Source organism: Pinus tabuliformis, chromosome 6 (genome assembly GCF_031772625.1).
Source record: "Pinus tabuliformis cultivar Carrire ecotype Pingquan chromosome 6, CPIR1, whole genome shotgun sequence".
NCBI classification, from domain to species: Eukaryota; Viridiplantae; Streptophyta; class Pinopsida; order Pinales; family Pinaceae; genus Pinus; species Pinus tabuliformis.
Genome location: NC_142292.1, coordinates 2,076,206,739 through 2,076,228,070, shown reverse-complemented (window position 1 = coordinate 2,076,228,070; position 21,332 = coordinate 2,076,206,739). Strand labels below are relative to the sequence as shown.

Below are 21,332 nucleotides of genomic sequence, written 5' to 3'. Positions count from 1 at the left end.
TATTTAAAAAATTAAAAGTAATTGCTAAGGTCGAGGGTCAATTAGTTGACTTTTGCATGTCTAGACACTTAGACATGTGCATAAGTACTTTCTTGAGCTACTCGCATCAACAATATGCTCTCATGTGGAGTGTTCCCTATACAAGTGACACATGGCAATCTCCAAGACGAAGACATCCAACAAATAGGATTCCAATGCATGTAAGCTCCTTAAGAAGGGTCCTACATTCCACCTCCCCAAGCCTCCAAGCTTTAGTGTTTCTAGTTCATGTGTTCCTTTGGATCCACCCCCACCTACATGATTATTCCCTCAACCCAAGCATCCTTGATTTAAGTAGAAGTCTCCATGCAAGAAACCAAGTGTGTCCATGCCACCTAGGGCTCAATGCTCTCCTCCAAAATGCCAATGCTTCTCCAAAACAAGTTGCCTTGAGCAAGCAACCAACCCCCATGTGACCATCATGAAGCAACCAAGCTCCATGGTCCTCTAATGCTCCAAGTAAGGAAGCCACATAAGCACCATGATGAGATCTAGCAATAAATGAGTAAATAAACTCCAATGTGTATGTCCATCATTGAACAACCAAGGGTTATCCATACACCACACACCTCACATCACATGAAGCACCCCTAGGCATGGTTTAAGAACTTTCAGAGTAACCCCGAAAACTATAACCCATAAGACCATTTATGATCCTTACAGTGAGGTCCATGGACACTCAATTTGATTTAACCCTATGTTGCACGGGGACACACCCTTGCCAAAAAATCCCTCGTACCCGACATTCTGACATTCTGGGAACTTTTACAGGGGTTGGGAATGTCCCAATCTTTCGGGGACGTCATCAGGGAATTGGGGACGTCCAAGTTGTTGCCAATTCGTCTCGGGCAGGTTGTGGGGACTTTTCGGGTACCGTTCCATTGTTCCTGGTTAGGCCCCGAAGAGGGCCTATGTACTTTTTGAATAGGTGTAACGCTGGCTCCTAAGGGGACTCACCCTTTCCATTCATCCACAAGACATCGTTTAGAGAGGACTGAATTTGTAACCTGAAATCTCGGGGAACATTTGAAGAATCAAAATGAAGCGGTGGCCACAAGTACAATACACAAGTTACATTAGGCGGCTCTGCTATGCTTTTAATGTGCCATGTTTCTCAACAAAATGCATCCACCCCACTACATCACATGGCACACATTCATTTAATGAGGGACATTGTCTTCCGAAATCTATCTTGATTCTTTACCCCGCCGATATATATCTGACAACTCAAATTGTCTTTTTGATTTTGCAAATGCCAAAAACAGAAGGGGAACACAGAAAATACACTTCATGCCATGCATTTGTTCACATGAACAGAAGCCGAAATTGCTCGAGTTTATGCAACTCACAATTTTATATCTAATTAGTAGCATTTTTCAGTTTTTTTGTGCAAAGGGATTGGTTCAAAACTAAAAGCTTCAACTTGAATTTGAATTTTAGATTTGAGATTATGTATTTGTTTTGTAATTATTAATATTAATTTTGGATTTCTTAGCTAGTTCATTGTCTTATAATTTTATTGCAATCATGTATTTATCATTTATTATTTATCTTTATGCATATGGTGAATTTAAAATAATGATATATATATATATATATATATATATATATATATATATATTATTGCTGTCCATTGGAAAATTTGGGGGTGCACTCTAGCCGTACCAGAAACTCACCCCCCTGTCCCTGTCTTCCCCCGTCCCCAAAGGCAGTGCAACATAGAGCTAAACTAATAACCCTTCAGAATCATATGACATACTGCACTAAATGTGGATTGATCAACAACTCAAAGTCTTTGAGTTTGTTGAAGAGCTCCAACCATTTTTGTGTTAGAGGGATTTAATACAAACTGTTACAATTTTATTGAGAATGTCAAAATTTATCATGCAACCAAACCACATCCTCAACGATAGTTCAAATAGCCCCAGTGCAACTCTTTAGATACCAAAAGTGTGCCATGTCCTGTTGAGAACACATGAACCTGAATTTTTAAACGACTTTAGTTGCAATAACTATGTCAGAGATACTATAGGGGTCAAGTATGCCATTTAATTGTATTTCTGTTACCTGTACCTTGACCCCTCGGATACCTACACGATTTCCATCCTCATCTCCAATGTTACCTGATCAATTGGTGCCTTATGGAAGGCCACATACTTCTTTCACCATTTTCTTGATCAACATTTTTTTTATCCTTGTTCTTCTTCATGAGGCTGGTTATCATATACAACAGTATCACCAACATCTTCAATCCTGCTAACACCATTTCTAGTTACACAATTACGTCAGTCATATTGAATAATCATGCCATACTTATGTTCTGTAACAACATGCTAATCTTAATCGATATCTATATGCATCATCAACATATATGCACCATGCAATGTGCATTATTTCTCAACATGCCCACTAGTTTATATGCATTCCAACTATTGTATTCACATTCTATGACATTGTTGCAATGTCCTCTGCTGCTTTGGGCAGCTTCCTTTGCTGTCTTTGGATGCCCTTATGTCCCATTTGACTATGTCAACACTCCTTTGCTCTTGTTTTGAGTCGTCTTTATAATCTGCTCTCTAGTCAATCGTTTCTTCCTTTTCTTGAAAATTCCAGTCAAGCCCAACTTGACCTTTCCTCATTTACAGCCCATGGTAGCAATATAAGCTTTATTCATTGCACTTCTTTCCTTGGCCAATCTTATCCCAACATTAATTTATTTTTCAACATCTTCAGCACACTATAATGTTGCAATATTATCGCTTCAGTTTCTTATGAACTTGTTTAAAGTCCAATTTACTTGGCAGCTATATACCAAGGATAAATACACTTCTTATTTCATGTGCCCTTTTAATACTTCTTTATAGAAGTGACGACAGTTGTTGTGTCCTACTTCAATTTGTTGCCCTTATACACTCAAAATGTACTCATCATTCCCTACCCTCACTCTCATCCAACAATTCACATTCATTGCTGGAATTGTTTACATCAATGGTGCAAGATTAGTCACTTAAACATCTATCTTATGGCATCCCATGTCTTTATCTCTAGTTATCATAAGCTTTATCTAACCCTAGAATTTGTTCCATTCAATTGGATTATTCTCAACCAACTTCAACTTGGTCTTATAAGACAATTCTATGGTATGGAATGGTTTGTTCCTCCATTAGCTGCTTCTGAGTGAGTGAAAATTCATTATTTCCTTCACATTCTTTACACATAAGTTGTTGGTTTATAACATATAACTCTTCCAAGCGCGCGCACACACTTACACACACATATATTTATATCAACTCATAAATTGCTTCTTTTTCTTGGTCGATTCCTTCCACCAAACAAGGCTTCCATAACTTACTCCTTTGCAAGTATCCTCTACAACCTACATTACGCAGTATCCCTTCATTATCTTCATTTGCTGGTATATTCTAGTCCCCTTATACGTGTCACTATTTCCTTGATGTATACAATAATCTATCACCATTAATAAGAGCTTCCACAACCATTTTTTGTTATCCATATTGGCTTATGGCACCATCAATCACGCTTGGTTCTTTCTTTTATCATGATTGTTCATACAATACAATATGCAAGAAACATCAACCTTCTCCATTCAGGATATTTAACTATTTTGTCAAAAAGTATTGCTATCACACTCTCAACCTGAACATCTACACTCATCAAGAGTGTATTCATTTCTCTAGGTAGTCCTCTAAACCATCCATGGTCAATTATTCAGCCTGTTAATTAGCCATCACACTATGCTACTTTCTTCATCCAATTTGTACCTCCATAACATGATTTAAGCACCATTGTGAATTATCTGCAGTCTTCCTTAGTTATTTTCTCAAACTCTGTTTCCCAAATTGAAACTACTTGGAACTCTTCCTCATTTGACCATCGCATTGTCCACTAAAGCTTAGAGGCTTTGTTCCTGCCACTTCCTGAGACAACCAGATGCATATTTTTGAGAACTTAAACCTTCTATCATGTTCTCCTTTGAGTTAGCTTTCCAATGGTTATAAGCATGCTCATTTGGACTTTTGAGCTAAAAGTTATGGCTCTTTGAAATGAATGATTGTCTAGGGAATTCAGTGGAATTTGCAAAATTTGACCTTTATGAGGGTGAAGATAACATGATGGGTCACCTCTATAATTTCTAGGTATGCTGGAGGAAAAGAGTAACTAGCAATCAGGATTTTTCAATTTATTATCAAATTTTTAGTTATCTTGTATTACTTCTTTGCAAAATTCTTGACTTATATTGACTGTTGTAAAATTTGAGAAATATTCTTTTCTTTTTAACAGGAGGTGGGTGGATGTTGGAGTATTCATTCTAGAATAATACTTAAGAGTAATAGAATTTTGTATGATGGTTGCTTTATATTTAGTGACATGTTACCAATGTAACTTATAGATGTTTTGGTTACCTTAACTACTTAGAGATGCTATAAATTGTTACGAGACATGTTAAAATTGAGTGTGAGAAATGTATGGTTGTAGACTTGATAATAAAACCATTTTTTGATGTGGGTTTCAAAAGTGTTTGTAAACACCTTGTAAGACACATTAATTAGTCTTAGGTTATTAACTACTTACTTTTGTCTTTTGCATCCTTTTAGTAATCAACTTAATGAGTCCTGCGTTGATTTGCTTCCAATTGAGATTGTGGCCATGGCCTTTTGTCATATCCATAAAGGATCATTGCCAGTCATGGCACAAAGTGCTAGATAAAAATCACAAGGTAACCCATCCACGTTTGATGATTTACCCTTAGCCTATCTTGTAAAGACTAGAGCAACTCATCTTTATTTGAAGGTTGAAAGAAAATGAATTGTAGACTGCTCAGAGAAGAATTTTTAGAGGGTAATGTGACTGATATACTTATTAGTAGCAAGGCTATCTACATCACAGACACTAGAAGAAAAAGGCTTTGCAGGTGTGCATTAGATCTTGCTTGGAGCAATATGATTTTCAACTTGGATTAGTGGAGTGAGTGAGTAAAAACATTTTTATTGTCTCGCCTCCAGGTTGTTTATTCCCTGTCAAGGTCAATATGACTAGCCTTTTAATTGGCTTGGTTTGAGGCTGGCTTTTTTGAAATGACTTGAAAGATAGCATTGAAGAAGGCATTTAAAGAAGATACTATATTCATTACTTGATAAATTCATTGTGATTTAACAGTGAACATTTATTTGAATGGTAAAGACTCAAGAGAGCAAGGTAAATGATCTTATGATTGTCATTGATGAACTAGTTACAAAGACTGGGCCTTTCTTAGTGTGCTTTGTGAGAGCATAATTTCCACTCCTTATCAAGGTCGCACAGTCTGCCTCAAATACAATACTCTGGGATGTCAATAATAATATCATTTACCCTTTTGATGGTCATTTTATCATTTTGATTTTCTAGGGATTACACAGTCTGCCTCAAATACAATACTGTGGGATGTCAATAATAATATCATTTACCCTTTTGATGGTCATTTTGTCATTTTGATTTTCTAGAGATTAGTTATTTTCTGATAAACTTCAACAGTTTTGATCATTACATGCCTTTCTTAAATGTACTAATATAACCTGCTCTCTACAGGTTGACAACAGTTTTGATCATTACATGCCTTTCTTAAATGTACTAATATAACCTGCTCTCTGCAGGTTGAGGAAAGTAATGAGGCAAGGCAGAAATTTGCAAATGCCAAGTCAATATCATCTTCGCAATTCTTTGGCGAGAACAAGAATGCAGTCGATACAGAAACTCATGTCCGCTTGCAGAAGTTTTCTGTACGTTTGTCCTTGATTTCTTTTGTTCTTCCTTTAAACTTTGAGAAAGCCTACCTTTTCTGTCTGATCTTGTTTTATTGTTGAATATCATAGTTGCAGTCTTGAAAATATTCATAATAGTGGATAGTGGTTTTACTTCTTAAGGCAATCCTTAGTCACCTTTTGGTTTAGGGAACTTCAGTTTAAAAATTTATAATTATTATATTAGCTAATTTTAAGGTCACAGCCAAGCCAGACACCAATTAGTGTATAAGACCCCCTTGTTTGTGGGACAAGGGACCCCAATATAATTAGTGAATAATGCATGCTCACAAAATAATTAAGTTGCTCAGTGAGTTATTTACTTCAGTCATCTAGGTTAATCGGTTATAATGCTTGTTGTAGGGGTCATCGGGCATATCAAGCAACGAGCTTTTTGGACATGATGAGTATGATTCTCCTCTGGACATGACAGCAAGTGAACTTATTACAAGGATTTCCTTGCAGGTATAATTTTAAACTTAAAAATGTTGTATTGTAGTCTTTTTTTCTAAATTTTTGACATAATGTCTACAGCAAACTGAGATTCTTGGAATTACGTAAATTTCTTTCAAGCAACCAGACTAAGTTTGTAACTGGGAATTTTACTAGCCATAGAAAGAGCGTACCACTATAGATTTCATGAGGCTTTCTATAAAACATACCAAACATGTAATGTAGGGCTCTCTTTTGATATTATGCATGAATCCATGCTAAATTTGTGCTAGAGCAACTGCTAGCTTCATCCCCGGTTTTATAGAGAACGTGACTTTATTAGTTGATCTATTTACCAAAATTTGGGGGCATTCCTAGAAGGTATGTTCAGGTTTCACTGGTTGCATTCTAGTGATACATAGGCTTATCCATTGTTTACTTTGAAGTGTTTTTTCATGGATATCCAACACAGGTATTTTGTTTCACAAAAAAGCTTTTTCACAGACATCCAACACAGAGCCAGCCTTGGGGTTTTTCTCACACTTAAGGTTCTTTTGGGTTCTTGCATGTTTTCCCATATTTTCAAGGCTAAAACAATTCTGCTATTTTAGAAATGGGACAGTGTCTAAAACATCTTTATGCAGATGATAAAAATTAGAAATTTAGACAATTTTTGATGAAATAAGACATGCGCACATTTGGCATGAACTGGAATTAGTCAAGATAAAGGTTCTATAAATGATGAACTCTATTTTCAAATTATAATATTAACAGCTTTTTTAGCATTAGATTGATTTTTGTGCTCATCATGACAAGTTAGATTCATTAAAAAACAAAGATCTATTTGTTGTCTAGTCTCAATTTGTCACGATTTTCTGCTACAAAAATGTGATATTATTAAGAAATGAGACACTTCGGTTTAGAAAATCCTGATGCTGTGTGCTTTTTCTTTCATCTATTTCTACTTTGAAATTTGTTAGGAATTATTAGAAATTAATGCCCTGCCCTTTGTGTATATGTGTCGTGACGTAAACAGTGCCACATCAACATCTAAAGCATCTTTATGTTGAAGAAAATGTTTAGGAAATTAATTGAGTACTCGAAGGCTTGTTTGTCCATTGTTGGCAGCCTCTAAGTTCGATTTACTGTTCTCCAATGCAACCACTTTCTTGAGTCTTTGTCTGACATCAACATCTAAAGCATCTTTATTTTGAAGAAAATGTTTAGGAAATTATTTGAGTACTCGAAGGCTTGTTTGTCCATTGTTGGCAGCCTCTAAGTTTGATTTACTGTTCTCCAATGCAACCACTTGAGTCTTTGCTGACGGATTTCCCATATGTGAAACAGTGCTTGCCAATCTATTTCTTTAAAGAAAAGGAATTAAAACAACCTATCACCTATCCAAGTCAAAGGTTTATATTGATCTTGCATACGGATCCCACCTTTTCGAGTTCTATGAAAGTCCTGATGTAATTGTTTGGAGTCTGGACACTACGTCTAAGCCTCACAAATTACAACTTATCTTGATTTTTGTGCTTGAACTTTGCCTCGAAAATCATGCCAATCAGCAAACAGCTAAAACAGAAATTTTCCAACAATAAACATCATTAAATGCTGTACGGACAGCCTCGAAAAATGTGCTCAGAACTTGTACAAACTATGGAATTCAGAAATTCGTGCCCAAATCTGCCTTGAAATTCGTGCCCTTGCTGCTGTCCCTCTTCCTTGATTTCTGTGCTGCCTCTCTTCCTCGATATTTGTGCCTTTCTCCATCTGTATGGTTTTGCTTTGGGATGTGTGCCAATAAATGCTGCTGCCCATATTTGCTGAAATGTCTTCTTGCTGCTCTCCTTCACTTCCTCACTGCTCATAAATTTTCTCCTTGCTCTCTCTTCTCTTTCTCGCAAATGCTCATGAAAGAATGAATGATATTTTCCTCCTCTTCTCCTTTTATTCTATAATGACCTCTTGGGTTACCCTAAGATCTAATGGCTGAGATTCATTTAGATCTAGGGATGAGAATAAATGTGCATTTAATTCTCACTTTTTATTTTTTAATTCATCCACTTAAATAAAGATCCACTTAGCCTTTTATTTCCATAGTCACTTTTTATTTTCTAATTCTTCATTGAGTTTAATAAAGTCACCTTTAAATTAGAATGTAACTTTACCACTCATAAAGTCACTTTTAAATTAGAATGTAACTTTACCGAATGTATGTGATGAGGCTCGACCATAAATTGACTCAATGTATTCATTGCAAAGCATATGTTCACCAAGAACATCAGGCCCCCCACGAGTTGACGATACTCAAAAGTATTTCCCAAATTGGGCCCAGCGACACTTCTGCATAATTTCTTGAAGTTAAGTTCCATCGGAGTAGTTACAAACTACAATCCACCATCCTAAATCTTTCAAGTAGCTTCACAATGTATTTTCCTTGGGAAAGGAAAATCTCACCTGGATTGTGCCAGACCTCCAAGCCTAGGAAGTAGTGCATCAATCCTAGGTCCTTCATCTCAAATTCAGAAGCCAACTCTCTCTTGCATTGATAAATAAGAGGGTCTACACCTGTCAGAAAGAGATCACCCACACAAAGTACCAAGATGAGAGGTCTATCATTTTCAACTTTGAAATAAAGGTTCGGTTCAACTTCACTTCTTGTAAATCCCAGCTATCATATGACTGTCGATCATCTCATACCAAGCCCGGGGAGCTTACTTCAACCCATAGAGGGCTTTCTTCAACCTGCATACATGTGTCTTTCGATCTAGAACTTTGAACCCCTTGGGTTGTTCTACATTGACTTCCTCCTTAAGTGAACCATGCAAGAAGGTGGTCTTGACATCCATTTGATGTAAATTCCATCCTTGAGAGGCAGCAAGGGCAATGATTAAACAAATGGTGGTATATCGGGCAACTGGTGCAAATATCTTGTCATAGTCCACATCTTCCTTTTGAGAGAAGCCTCGAGCAACAAACATGGCCTTGAACTTTTTAGGCCTTCCATCAGCTCCATGCTTAATCTTCTAGGGCCATTTCAAAGTGACAATAGATTTGTCCTTGGGTCTAGGCCCTAGGGACCACATCCTAGACGTCATTCTTCATAATCGACTCATTCTCTTCGTTCATAGCATCCTTCCAAACTTGGTGCTTCACAACTTCTTCGAATGTGCAAGGCTCAGTTAGAACAATGGTGCTCATGGCAGCTAAGTACCCTTGGTAGCTATTCGGCTTCTTACTTTCACGAAATGTCCCCCTTGGTGCAATATGTCTCTCGGTGTCTGCGAGAGTGTCTCTAAGCCATGAGGGTCCTCTTTTTGAGGAGGAGGGCTCATGGGGAGGTGGATCAATGGAATCCATGGGTCCTTCAACATCGGGCATCGACTCATCCTGCAGTTCTTCCTGGTTTCTTTGTCCTTCCTTGGAATAGGAAGGTTCCTAATCTTCCCAAGGGCAACATCTTCATCGAAGGTGACATCATGACTTATTTCCACCTCTCTTTGACCAGACACATAGATTCTACATGCCTTTGAAGTTTCACTGTAGCCCATAAATGTTCCTTTCTTCCTAGATGCATCCAATTTGCTTTTCTTTTCTTTCGACACATGAAAATACACAGGGCTACCAAATTTCTAAAGTAGGAAACATCAAGTTTCTTATTGGCGAAAACTTCTTTGGGAGTTTTGGAGTCCAATGCTTGATGATGGCATCTATTTTGAATATACATGGCAGTTTTGGCAGCGTCTCCCCATAGGATCTTCGGAAGGCTTTGATCATGAAGCATGGCACGAGTGGCTTCTATAATGGAACAATTCTTTCTTTCAACAACTCCATTTTGCTCAAGATTATATGCGGTAGTAGTCTCCCTCTTAATGCCAACTTCTCTATAATAGTCATTGAACTCATTGGATTCATATTCGGTTCCATTATCGGTCCTCAATATTTTGATCTTCTTCCTTGTTTGATTTTCGACCAAGGCTTTGAAAAAGCGGAACCATGTGAACACTTCGTCCTTCTTCTTCAAGAAATAAATCCAAGTTGTGCGAGAGAAGTCATCTACAAAGATAACATAATATAAATATCCTCCCAAAGATGTCATGGGCAACATACCAGATAGATCAGAATGAACCAGTTGCAAAATATCGATAGTCTTGCTATCACTTGAGGGGGATGGTTCCCTTATATGTTTTCCTTTGGCACATCCCTGACAAACACCTTCATGTTCTACTTTAAATTCGGGCATACCTGTCACCATCTTCCTTGCATCGGTTAGGGATTTATGGTGAAGATGAGTAAACCTTCGGTGCCATATTTCAAATTGAAGAGATGTGTCGCAAGACATAGCTCATAGTGGAATTCCTCCAACTTGATATAGGCTATAAACCTTGAATCCAAGAGTAAATGCTTCTTTGAAATTTCTTTTCCAAACACGTACCTTTCCATCAATGAATGCCACCTTGAATCCTTTGTCCTCCATCGCCGAGATAAATACCAGGTTCTTCTTTAGATCGGGTACATATAGTACTTGTAGATGAATGATGTTACATTGATTCAATTGAAGGGTAACATTCCCAACTCCTTTCACGGGATAGGTGGCATTGTCTCCAAGAATGATTTCCAAATTTGTATCCTTTTCTATCAGATATGAAAGAGCTTCCTTATACCCAGTGAAATGCCTTGAGGCACCACTATCAATCAACCAATTTCCCAAGGTATCTAGAGGGGAGGCAGTAGAGAGGGTAGATATAGGATAAAATTCTTTTTGCTTGTTATCTACAACATTAGATTCATCATATCTGGAGTTTCTTGATCTTTTGGGAGGTCGACCATTTCCATGTTGAGTGGCGGGAGCATTCATTTTTCCTTTGTTGTTGAACCTGCCATTTCTTTTATTGTTGTTTCCCCTGAAATTGTTGCAGTTATTGTTGTCATCATCCCGAGGTGTATCCATTTTATTAGGACACTCCCTAGCATAGTGGCCAAACCTGTTACAAATGAAGCATCTACCATCTTTGAATTCCGGTCTTCCTTGACATTGCTTCTTTGGACCTGCATTGTTCTTCTTTTTAGCATGAACAGAGAATGCAATAGGATAATTCCTATTTGAATGCATGTCTCTCTCTATCATCCTTGTTTCTTCTTGAATACATCTAGTCAACAATCCATCAAAACCTAGAATCCAGTCATTGTTGAGGATAGTAGTATTGAACACATCCCATTCACGAGGGAGACCTCCAAGGGCAATGAGAGTGGGCTCCCTGTCAGCTATAACTTCTCCAATTGATAGAAGATCATTTTTTATTTCGGTGATCCTCATGAAGTAGGATTGGATATCTTCTCCTCTTCCCTTCTTTATGTCCTTCAACTTGTTCTTGCGACAGAGGACTTTGTTTGCATTGCTAGCATTAAACATGCTAACCAACTTGTCATACATCTCCTTAGATGTGCCCAAATCGGAGATGTAAGCAACTAAATGCTTATGAATAGAATCCCTGATGATCTTCTTAGATTTGACTTCACCTTTTTTTGTACTTTGTCTTAACAGTAGCCGATGCATTTGAAAGAGGTTCAACAATCTTTCCCTGCACATAGTCCATAGCATCATGCTCTTCCAAAGTTAAGAGACATCTTCCATGAATGATAATTAGACTTATCATTGAGCTTGTCGTCAAATTTGAAGTAAGATGAGGAGGCCATTGAATCTTGTTCTCATCCAACAAATCTTAGTGATTGCTTTTCTCAATCTTGCTTGGGCTTTGTCTTCACCTCAGCGCTGATACCATGTTAATTTTAGATAACAATGGTATGTTTTATGCTTTAGAGCAATATATTTCAATTTTTCTTATTAGCCCAATATCAATTTCTAGATAAGCAATCACATTAACATTGATAGTAAATGTAGATAGAACATAAACAATAAGCAGAAGACAAGCCAAGACAAGAGGACACAATATTTGGTGGATGCCAGGGAAAAACCCTTTGATCAAATCTTCTTATTATTCTTCAAAAGTTCAGCAGAGAGAGTACATCATCCAAAATTTCCTTGCCCAAACACTGTCAAAACAGTCAAGTCAAACAACAATCAACATGATGCCCTAACTAGAAAGTCAACGCTGGTCAAGCCAGCGTAAAAACTCCTTCAAATGAGCTCGGTCAAACCTAGTCAACTCGGCCTCCAAAGACAACCCAAATTAGCCCAAAACAGTCCTGAAATTCGTGGTCAAACCCGGTCAACAGATTGTCAACCTTGCGGTCAATGCAGTTCAAACAACTGCAAATACCTCGATTTCTATGCCAGGTGATGCGGCCTAAAGAAATCAGACTTTCTGCCTGAAAAACACAATCAAAGGTGGAGGTTTGGCCCTCGGTCAATGTTGCTGCAGATGGCCCAAAAACAGTCCTGAAATTTCACCCTGAAATTTTTGGTCAACCCAAGTCAATGCATGAAGAAGCGCTGCTCCTTTGCTGTATGAACCAATGAGGAGAGGAGAGAGAAAGATGTTTGTTGAGGTGTGTTCAAATGAGGAAAATGCCTCTTCTATTTATACACAACGTTGAGGGCGAAGAGACACGTCTATTGGGTTTTATGAGCCTACATTAGACTTTGGCCGACCTTGACAATTTGTCCATAGAAGAAATAAATTCATAATTCCATTTCTGCTTGTCAGAATGAGATCATCTTTAGATCAATCCCACACCTCTCAGAAAGAGGAATCTAATAAAAATATCATCTCCATCATATGAGTTGTCCAAGGTGGAGTTTGGCCCTAGTTGCCAATTTTAACAAAAACCAATAAAGACCAAGGGTCGGGCTCGTCAGAGGATGCACAACAATTATAAGAAATGTAAGCATGGCGACCATGAGTGGGCATCACTGATTAGACAGAATTGCAAAACTACTCACAAGGATTAGAGGGGTGCCTAAATAAGGATGCTAGCGAGCCATGACGCAGCCTCCTGTCGTGACCAAGGTGAGCCTATCCAGATAATAATATGGGGAAATCATGAACTAGCGAGGCAAGAAGGGGTTGGTGTATGACAGCCAATGGTGCATGAAAGTTCTCATCGCATGAAAATTTAACCAAGTAATATTTATGTGTATTTAAAAATATATTTTTTGTGTAAGGTTCGACATTTTATTATCGAAATAGAGCATTACAAGTGATAGTTCTCTTTGCTACTGGCCTTCTTTTTGGGAAACCAACCCAGTAGCACAAATTGAGAAGCTTGAGATGACATGTGCCGTTCTTAATTAGTTCAACAAATAAAAAGAAAGCATTGCCCAAATCCACCAGGAGTTCCAAATGACTGTAGATACAAAGGCTCTATTCTACAGAGCTATGCCAACTGAAAAAGAAACTTTCCATAACCAACTACACAAAATTTAAACCACCTAGGAAACTTTCCATAACCAACTACAAGGCTATGCCAACTAAACAAGAAATTCACCATAGCCAACTACACGAAAAAAACCACCTAGGAACAATTTAAAACTTGAATTATCACTCCATAATGACCTGGATGTTCCACGCATTGTGCCACATACTGATACGATAAGCCACACAAAGTGGTATCTTCGACGGACAATGAGCTACAAAAAGCCTTGAGACGTGAACTGTAGACACTTGCAAATTGAAGTTCTGGAACCAATAGTCAACAACTGGAGCCTGGAGGTTCCACACTTGGTGCAACAACATTTGAGCCATGTCGAGAGGCTCCTTCGTTAGACCATGAGCACTTGTAGCTTGCGAGCTATAGATTGCATATGCTCGCAAACCATAGCTCAATATCCAATGCTCATTAATCTGAGCCTTCCACCACCTTCCTCAATGCGTAGCCATCGAGATGTCCCTCGCCAGTAAGGAACAAACCAAAGTCTAATTAAGAGGATCAAACTACTGAAGGGGCCTCTGGAAGTGTAGCCGGGGCCAAGTGACACTTAGAAACCACGCTGACAAGCCTTTGAATATTGCAAGCCACATGCCTTCGATTCCGGTGATACCGATTACCACTGATATGGAGCCCATTTCAGAGCTATAAGAGAATGACCACTAATAATCCAAGAGAGAGAAAATGCAAGTTTGAAGCTTGATCAAGGAAGCCTACGAACGAAAAGAAAGCATAGAGCTTGGCTTGAGATGCAAACAATTAATGTGAGTCTTTTGGGGCAAAGTAAGCCCCTGAGCCACCATGCAAAGACAAGGGACTGAAGAGTGCCAATCGAGAGATGAATGGAGATACATACTCTCCATCTCTGAGAAAACCAATATGGAGCAAGGGTCAGGCTTGTCAGAGAATGCACAACAATTATAAGAATTGCAAGCATGGCAACCATGAGCGGGCATTACTGGTGACACAAAGAGAATTGCAACACTGCTAAATAATGTGGGCCACAAATAAGATATTTCAATGCCCATGTTAAGTAGGATAATTCAATGTCCACTATGTATATATTATATAAAGCAATTGAAAAATAAATTCTTATGGTTAAAACATTTCAGGTAGTTTCACACTTCTATGTTTTGGCACTCTTTCAAGTATATTTTTTGGTGAATTTTGTCCAAAATCCATAAGGATTTGTTGGAATTGCAAGTTTAAGTTGTGTAGTCTATACAATCCATGTGGTCAAGGGGGCTTTCAAGGGGGTTGAATTGATTTGAGCATTCAAAAATGCAATTTAAACAATTAAAAATTACAATCTCATGAAGAATTTTATTGCTGAAACATCTTATTGGTGTGTTGCTCAAAATAAAGGAGATGTGTAATTCATTCCATGGAGTTGATACATGGTGTGTGTGTAACTAGTATAGATCCATCTTATCTTTTGATCTATCAACCTCCAAGAGGGATCCGATCTCTTGGAGTGCAAACCTTTTTTCAAGTTTTGCACTCTAAAAGAGGTTTGCAAGGGTTTTGATCCTTCTTGGTGCTTGATAGATCTAGAGTTAAGATGGATTTATACTGGTATATTAGTGAAATCAAGGCCCTCTAGCCTTCTTGGTGCTTGATAGATTTAGAGTTAAGATGGATCTATACTGGTATATTAGTGAAAGCAAGGCCCTCTAACCTTTGTGAGCAAAGTTCTATAAAATTAATCAACGACCCCTTGAAATGTTCCAACAAGTTTTTTGGGACGCGGGGACATGTATTGAGGAAGTGTGGAGAGATCTCCCCCCCAGATTTTAGGGAACACAATAGGTGAGGTTGGTGTCCTTGACATAATCCCTAGAAGCTTTAGCAAAACTAGTTATTTTATAGATCATGAAAGTTTGTATATTAGTGAAAAGAGGGCCCTCTAGCCTTCATGAGCAATGTACAACTACACATGTTCTATGAAACTAATTGACGATCCCTTGCAATGTTCCAACGAGTGTTTGGGATGCAGGGACATTGGAGATTGGTATTAAAGCAAAATATGCTTGATCTCATTAGCAATTACATTGCAAATTGGTATTCAAAATAAGAGAATGATTGTATTTGTCATTATCAATTCTACATTGTTTAAATTAAAATGAAATACCATAAAACATATATAATTACTTCCATCATTGTCTAAACATTGAAGTGTCAACACTATCACAGCAAAATATAACCCAAAAAATGATGAAACAAGGCTCAAGTCACTAGTCATGCTCAATCAACGTTTGCTTGGTCCTCTACATCCATGTGCCACAGGAAGTTAGGAACTATTAACACTGTCTACAGAAATGTGAAGACAACTGGCGCCTATTCAAACTTTTCTGTCTTTCAAAGCTTGTTGTTCACCATAACCTAACTTCAATCTCCTTAATATGAGGTCGATAAAAATAGCAAAAGTTAGGGCATGGGAGGGTTATGTAAATAAGAAAATGCAAGGGCAGGGGAGTGATACTGTCACCTCGCTTTTGAGCAAAATAATAAAAGTATCTTTTTGTTGTTGTTTGTGAGGTCCTTGATGACTTCTTTAAAGATGTCCCTTGGGGAAGTGTGGGGAACACATCTCTCACCCTATGGGATGTGTCGATGTGGACTAGAACTCTTCCCACCCTACTTCCACCAAAGAAACTGTAGAAGAAGCCTTTCTACTTTCCTATTTCTTGAAAATGAAAGGAAAGAGAAAGAAGGAATAGAAGACATGACATGCAACTTTTTCTTTATCATGGCAATTCTACATGCTCTCACCCTATGGGATATGTTGATGTGGAGCAGTACTCTTCCCCCCCTACTTCCACCAAAGAAACAGTAGAAGAAGCCTTACTAATTTCCTATGACCTGAAATGGAAAGAAAAAGAAAGAAGGAATAATAGACATGACATGCTGCTGACCTAAAATACATTATAAATTTATTATATGCTAACTCTAACCTTCTCCCTTAATGGCCATATGGAGAACGAGTTTCTCATAGAATGCAAATAACGTGTTAAGGTTTCTACAGTGAAATTCTTAAATGTACTCCAAAAAGCAGCTATTGAAGCTGTCACCAAACGAGTAAATGTCGAATGCATGGCATGTAACTGGCATGGTGGATTTAGTGTAAAGCACCTCGCGAACCACTTGATGAAGCATTGACCTTTTAGCAGGATGAGAGTCAATGTTCACCGAATACTTCAGTTCATCTACCATGGATGTCGTAGTTGATTTCAATTTGAAGTTATCCTCTTCCACACGTAGGTACCAAAATGTTACAAAAATCATGAACCAAGCCTCTAAAGCTTGCAATAATCTGTAAAGAGCCCCGTCCACACCTGAAACCTGCATCTCCTGTGTGATGTGTGATCTCTTTACATCTATCCACGAATCATCTTGTCTATGGACCTGAAACCTGCATCTCCTGTGTGATGTGTGATCTCTTTACATCTATCCACGAATCATCTTGTTTTTCCATAGACGGGACTATTTTATATACATCCGGACCCCCTGGTGTTCGACCTTTCTTCACATGTTCAATCCTTTCACCTTTGCCTCCATCAATGCACTATGGGAGCTCTATTTTTGTCATATTTTCAAGCCTTCCACCTCCTAAATCAATGGATTGTGGGAGTTTTTGTTCTTGTGCTACCTGCACAACAATGGAAAATAATTGCTCAACCGTCTGCACTTGCAGGTTTGTTGATTTGTCATCCTGAAACCAGTGATCCTCATTTTGATTCAGATCAATATTTTCATTGATTCTAACATCCTTGCTTGACAACAACCTCATTTCTGCAAGGATCCATAAACTTATTCTTTCCTTTTGTCGGCATACCCAACAAACCACAATTTTTTGTGGTGACGTTATAAACAACTGAATGAAAGATTTTTAAATGGTTTACTTTTGGTTTCACACCAATCCAAGCCTCCTCAGATGTTGACTTCCATCATTGCTTTGTTGGGACACCTTTTCAAGAATATATTGTTCAATGTTGACTCCCATCATTGCTTTGTTGGGACACCTGTTCAAGAATATATTGTTCAATGTTGCACAAAGCGGGGACATTTTTTGGAAGCGAAGCATCGGAAGCGTCATGTTCAAAAAATCTAGGAAGTGAAGCGTCTACTATATATATATATATAATATATTAATTTTTTGCATTTATATTAAAAAAATCCAAAATACCATGCTAGTTGGAGAGGATATGAAAACATGCATATTTGTACATAAATCAAGATAAATATGGCATCCATTGTACATCAATGATTAATTATCCGAGCATCAACCATCTAGAATCTAGATTCTTCTCCTCTTGTCTAGCCTTTGCCTAGGGATATTAGTCAACATTGCCCAATTTTGATCAAACTACCTAATCCAAGCCTTGAAATATGGGAGAGAAAACTTAATATGCTTGATCAATCGTATACATATTGACTTGATTTAAAGTCATGACAAAGGAGTTCAACAATTAACACTACCAACACTAGGGTGCATATAGGGCTTGGTGCTCTTGATTAAATGCCAATCACATACCCTCATAATCTAATGAAATGCCACAATCCCATTGATTCAGAATTCTTGAAAGCTGTTAAGTTTGCTGAATTTTGAATAGGATATGAAATTCTATTTTTCATATAAAGTAAAAGTGACAAAATATAAAGGAGAATGTTACTTTTACTTTAAGAATTTAACATTACCATGAGGGAGCATCTAAGAAGCATCAAGGGAGCACCTTGGGAGTGTTCAGGAAGCCCCAACTCAACTTAATTCAAAGGTTTTTTTTTTTTTTTTTTAAGAAATTGGGCCCCTGCAGAACCACTTGTCTCCCTCCGGAACTGCTCGCAATTTGCGCGGATTCATGCTGGAACCTTCACGTATCTGTGGCGGATCCTTTTCTGGATCTGTGGTTTGGGAATCCAGAACCGCGGGTTGGGCCTGTGCGGTTCCAGATATCCAGGATCGCCTCAAAACAGCAGAACCGTGGATCTGATTTTCAGATCGCCCAAGGATCCATATGGGACGCATTCCGGCCGTGTATACTTGGGGGCGGGGGGAAAAGGATCGTCTATTGGAACGCTGAAGCAACAAGCTATTCTTGGTATGCCACAATGAGCATTGCAAATTAGCTCCAATTTGTCTGGGATTAGGTTGGCATGTTGGACCAAAAGACCATGTTTTTTCTGTTATTCATAAAATGTTTAACCATTGTAGCATGCTCAGATCCTTATAAAATGGAATATTTCTGTAGTCCTTTCTCAACCTAATGGGGAACACGAGTCAATCGGTTACATATTTGAAGGCCCTGTGGGTCAGTTTAATATTCGATCATACAAGAAGCTGTAAAATGGAAAACATCCATCTGTTCACGGAAAACAGCTGTCACAAGCTTATTTGCAGGAGATTGAATCACCTTATTAGACGTCAAATGCGTCTTCCATAATGTTATTTAAGATTTCATTGCTGTGATCTGAAGCATGTTTGAGAGGTTGCTAAATTGCATTTTGGTTTTCTATTAGTACGATGTTAGAAAGTTTTGGTCCCTTAATACACTTTATCGATTTAAAGAGATTGAAATAAGAGAGAATTGTATGAAACAAAACTTTAGTTATCTATGTTTCAAGGAGAGGTTTTTCTTAGTATTTTTAGAAACAAGTGTGGAGCTCAAAAAAGCAATATCTAGCAATAATGAAAGAATGTAATTTGAGGTAGATAAAACTATATTTTTTTAAATACGAAGTACTTTTTTTTGTACATTCTATATAGTTAGTGACGCTGACTGTTCAATATCCATTTTGTCAGGCATCTCAGGACTTATCAACCCTAAAGAACATAGCTGGTGAAACTGGGAAGAAGCTATCTTCATTTGCTTCGAGCTTTATTGCAGATTTTTAGGGTAGCATCGTATGATCAACATATTTCGAGATTTCTGGGTGTGACCATTAATGCAAGTTTGTGATAAGTAGTCAGTCTTGGGCTATGCTATTTTCATTCTTTGTTTTATTTGTTGTACTGGTTGGCCGGGAGATTCTTAAGTTGGCATCTAGAAATTTTCAAAATGTTGGTTTATTTATTCATTCTTTTCAGAGAGAATAATTTCTGCACTTTCAACTTGCTGCTTTGGATAGCGTCAACGGTGCTGTAAGGCCTCGTTTTATGTAGAAGTTGTTACATTATCGTGCAATATATGTTTTTCACTGTTCAGTTGCGGTTCTAATTGGTGGCTATTTTTGCAACAACATACCGTGGTTTTCTCAAGGATAAAGTTTATACAGTAGCAGAATTTGCAGAATTGGTTAACATTATATCTCATTTCTAAATAGTACCATGATAATTGCGGCATATGTATTATCACCAATGCGTAGTGTATTCCATTGATATTGAGGATACTTGTTTATCTTTCTTGTACAATAGACATGAATAGGGATTGGAAAATGTCTAGTCAATTTCCAGTTAGTATTGGTGGAAAATTTCCGAATTTCATGAGCAGATTTTGATATAACAATTTTAATATGTTTCTCTAACTCTAAATGTTTATACGCCTAGGCTTAATCGTTTGGCTCTTGTTTCCACGCTAACACAACAGACTAAGAAGATTTTTTGTTGTGGTGGGTTTTAACAATAAAGTTTGTATATTACTCACTACAATATTTAATCTTTCATAGTAACAATGGTTGTGCTTTATGTTGGATAGCACAGCACTGAACTCTCTCCTAAGCTGATTTCTGTTGACTTATCACTGCACGCGCACTATTATATATCTGCTGTATATAGCTGGTTAATGACATATCAGGCTTGGCTTGTTAAATTCAAAACAATAAACAGTACTGTTGTAAAAGTTCTTTTATCGTTATTTATAGAAGGGAATGATTTGATATCTTGCTTCCTGTTGCATTCTACAGAGCTTAGTCTCCTTTGGATTTTCTACTGAATTGAACTTCATTATTCCAAATAACAAAGTACAATGAAGAATGGCATTAGGCATTCTGTATATATTGAATGGAAGACTTAAACATACCCCACATTCTTATCGAGGCACTCTATTTGCAGACTTACATGGCTGAAAATCTATTAAATCAAATCCGGCAACTTGGCAGCAGCTTGAATAACTTTTACAGGGTATTCTTTTTTAAATGAAAGGAGAATGCATAAATTAAAAAAATAGAATATCCAGTAGTTTAACAAGATGACCTAGTAGTTTTTTTTTGCTCTATTTTTGCCTGATCAGAAATTGAGAAAATCAAATCCACATAATCTGAGCCCCCCATGGTTGGTTTTTGGAGGATGCTGAATTTATTTATGTACTTGAAAATACAATTTAAATCACTAAACATTTTGATCTGTGCTGCCAAACACCAGCGAAAATGAAAGTGCATTTGATATTCCATTTGATCGGTAGCTATTCATATTTAAATGATTTGATCTCCCATATTGTTTTCTTTGATCCCACTCATCTGTTGGCTTGTAATGAGTGGTCTTAAATTTTCCAATTCCAATAACATTTCTGAATTTAAGCAAGGACTTTGCTGAACATGTTTCTTTGGTATAGTGAGAAGCAAAAAAAACCGAACAAGGAAAAGGCCAATCGTCTGCACAGGAAATTCTAATGAATATGTCAAGCGAAAATTATCCTAACCGACTAAAGGTTGCTAGCTACTTATTGTCCGTTCCTT

General features: G+C 37.6%; 1 protein-coding gene across 1 annotated transcript in view; it reads left to right on the top strand.

Annotated features, from left to right (window-relative positions):
• The window catches only part of LOC149267552 (putative ADP-ribosylation factor GTPase-activating protein AGD9), a 38,583-nt gene extending 18,720 nt beyond the window's left edge, over positions 1-19,863 (top strand). The window contains exons 5-7 of the mRNA XM_089433372.1: positions 5,691-5,816; positions 6,201-6,302; positions 19,462-19,863. Coding sequence (XP_089289498.1) covers positions 5,691-5,816; positions 6,201-6,302; positions 19,462-19,554 — 321 coding nt within the window. The 3' untranslated portion in view covers positions 19,555-19,863. The remainder of the gene's footprint in view (positions 1-5,690; positions 5,817-6,200; positions 6,303-19,461) is intronic.
• The last annotated feature ends 1,469 nt before the right edge of the window (positions 19,864-21,332 follow it).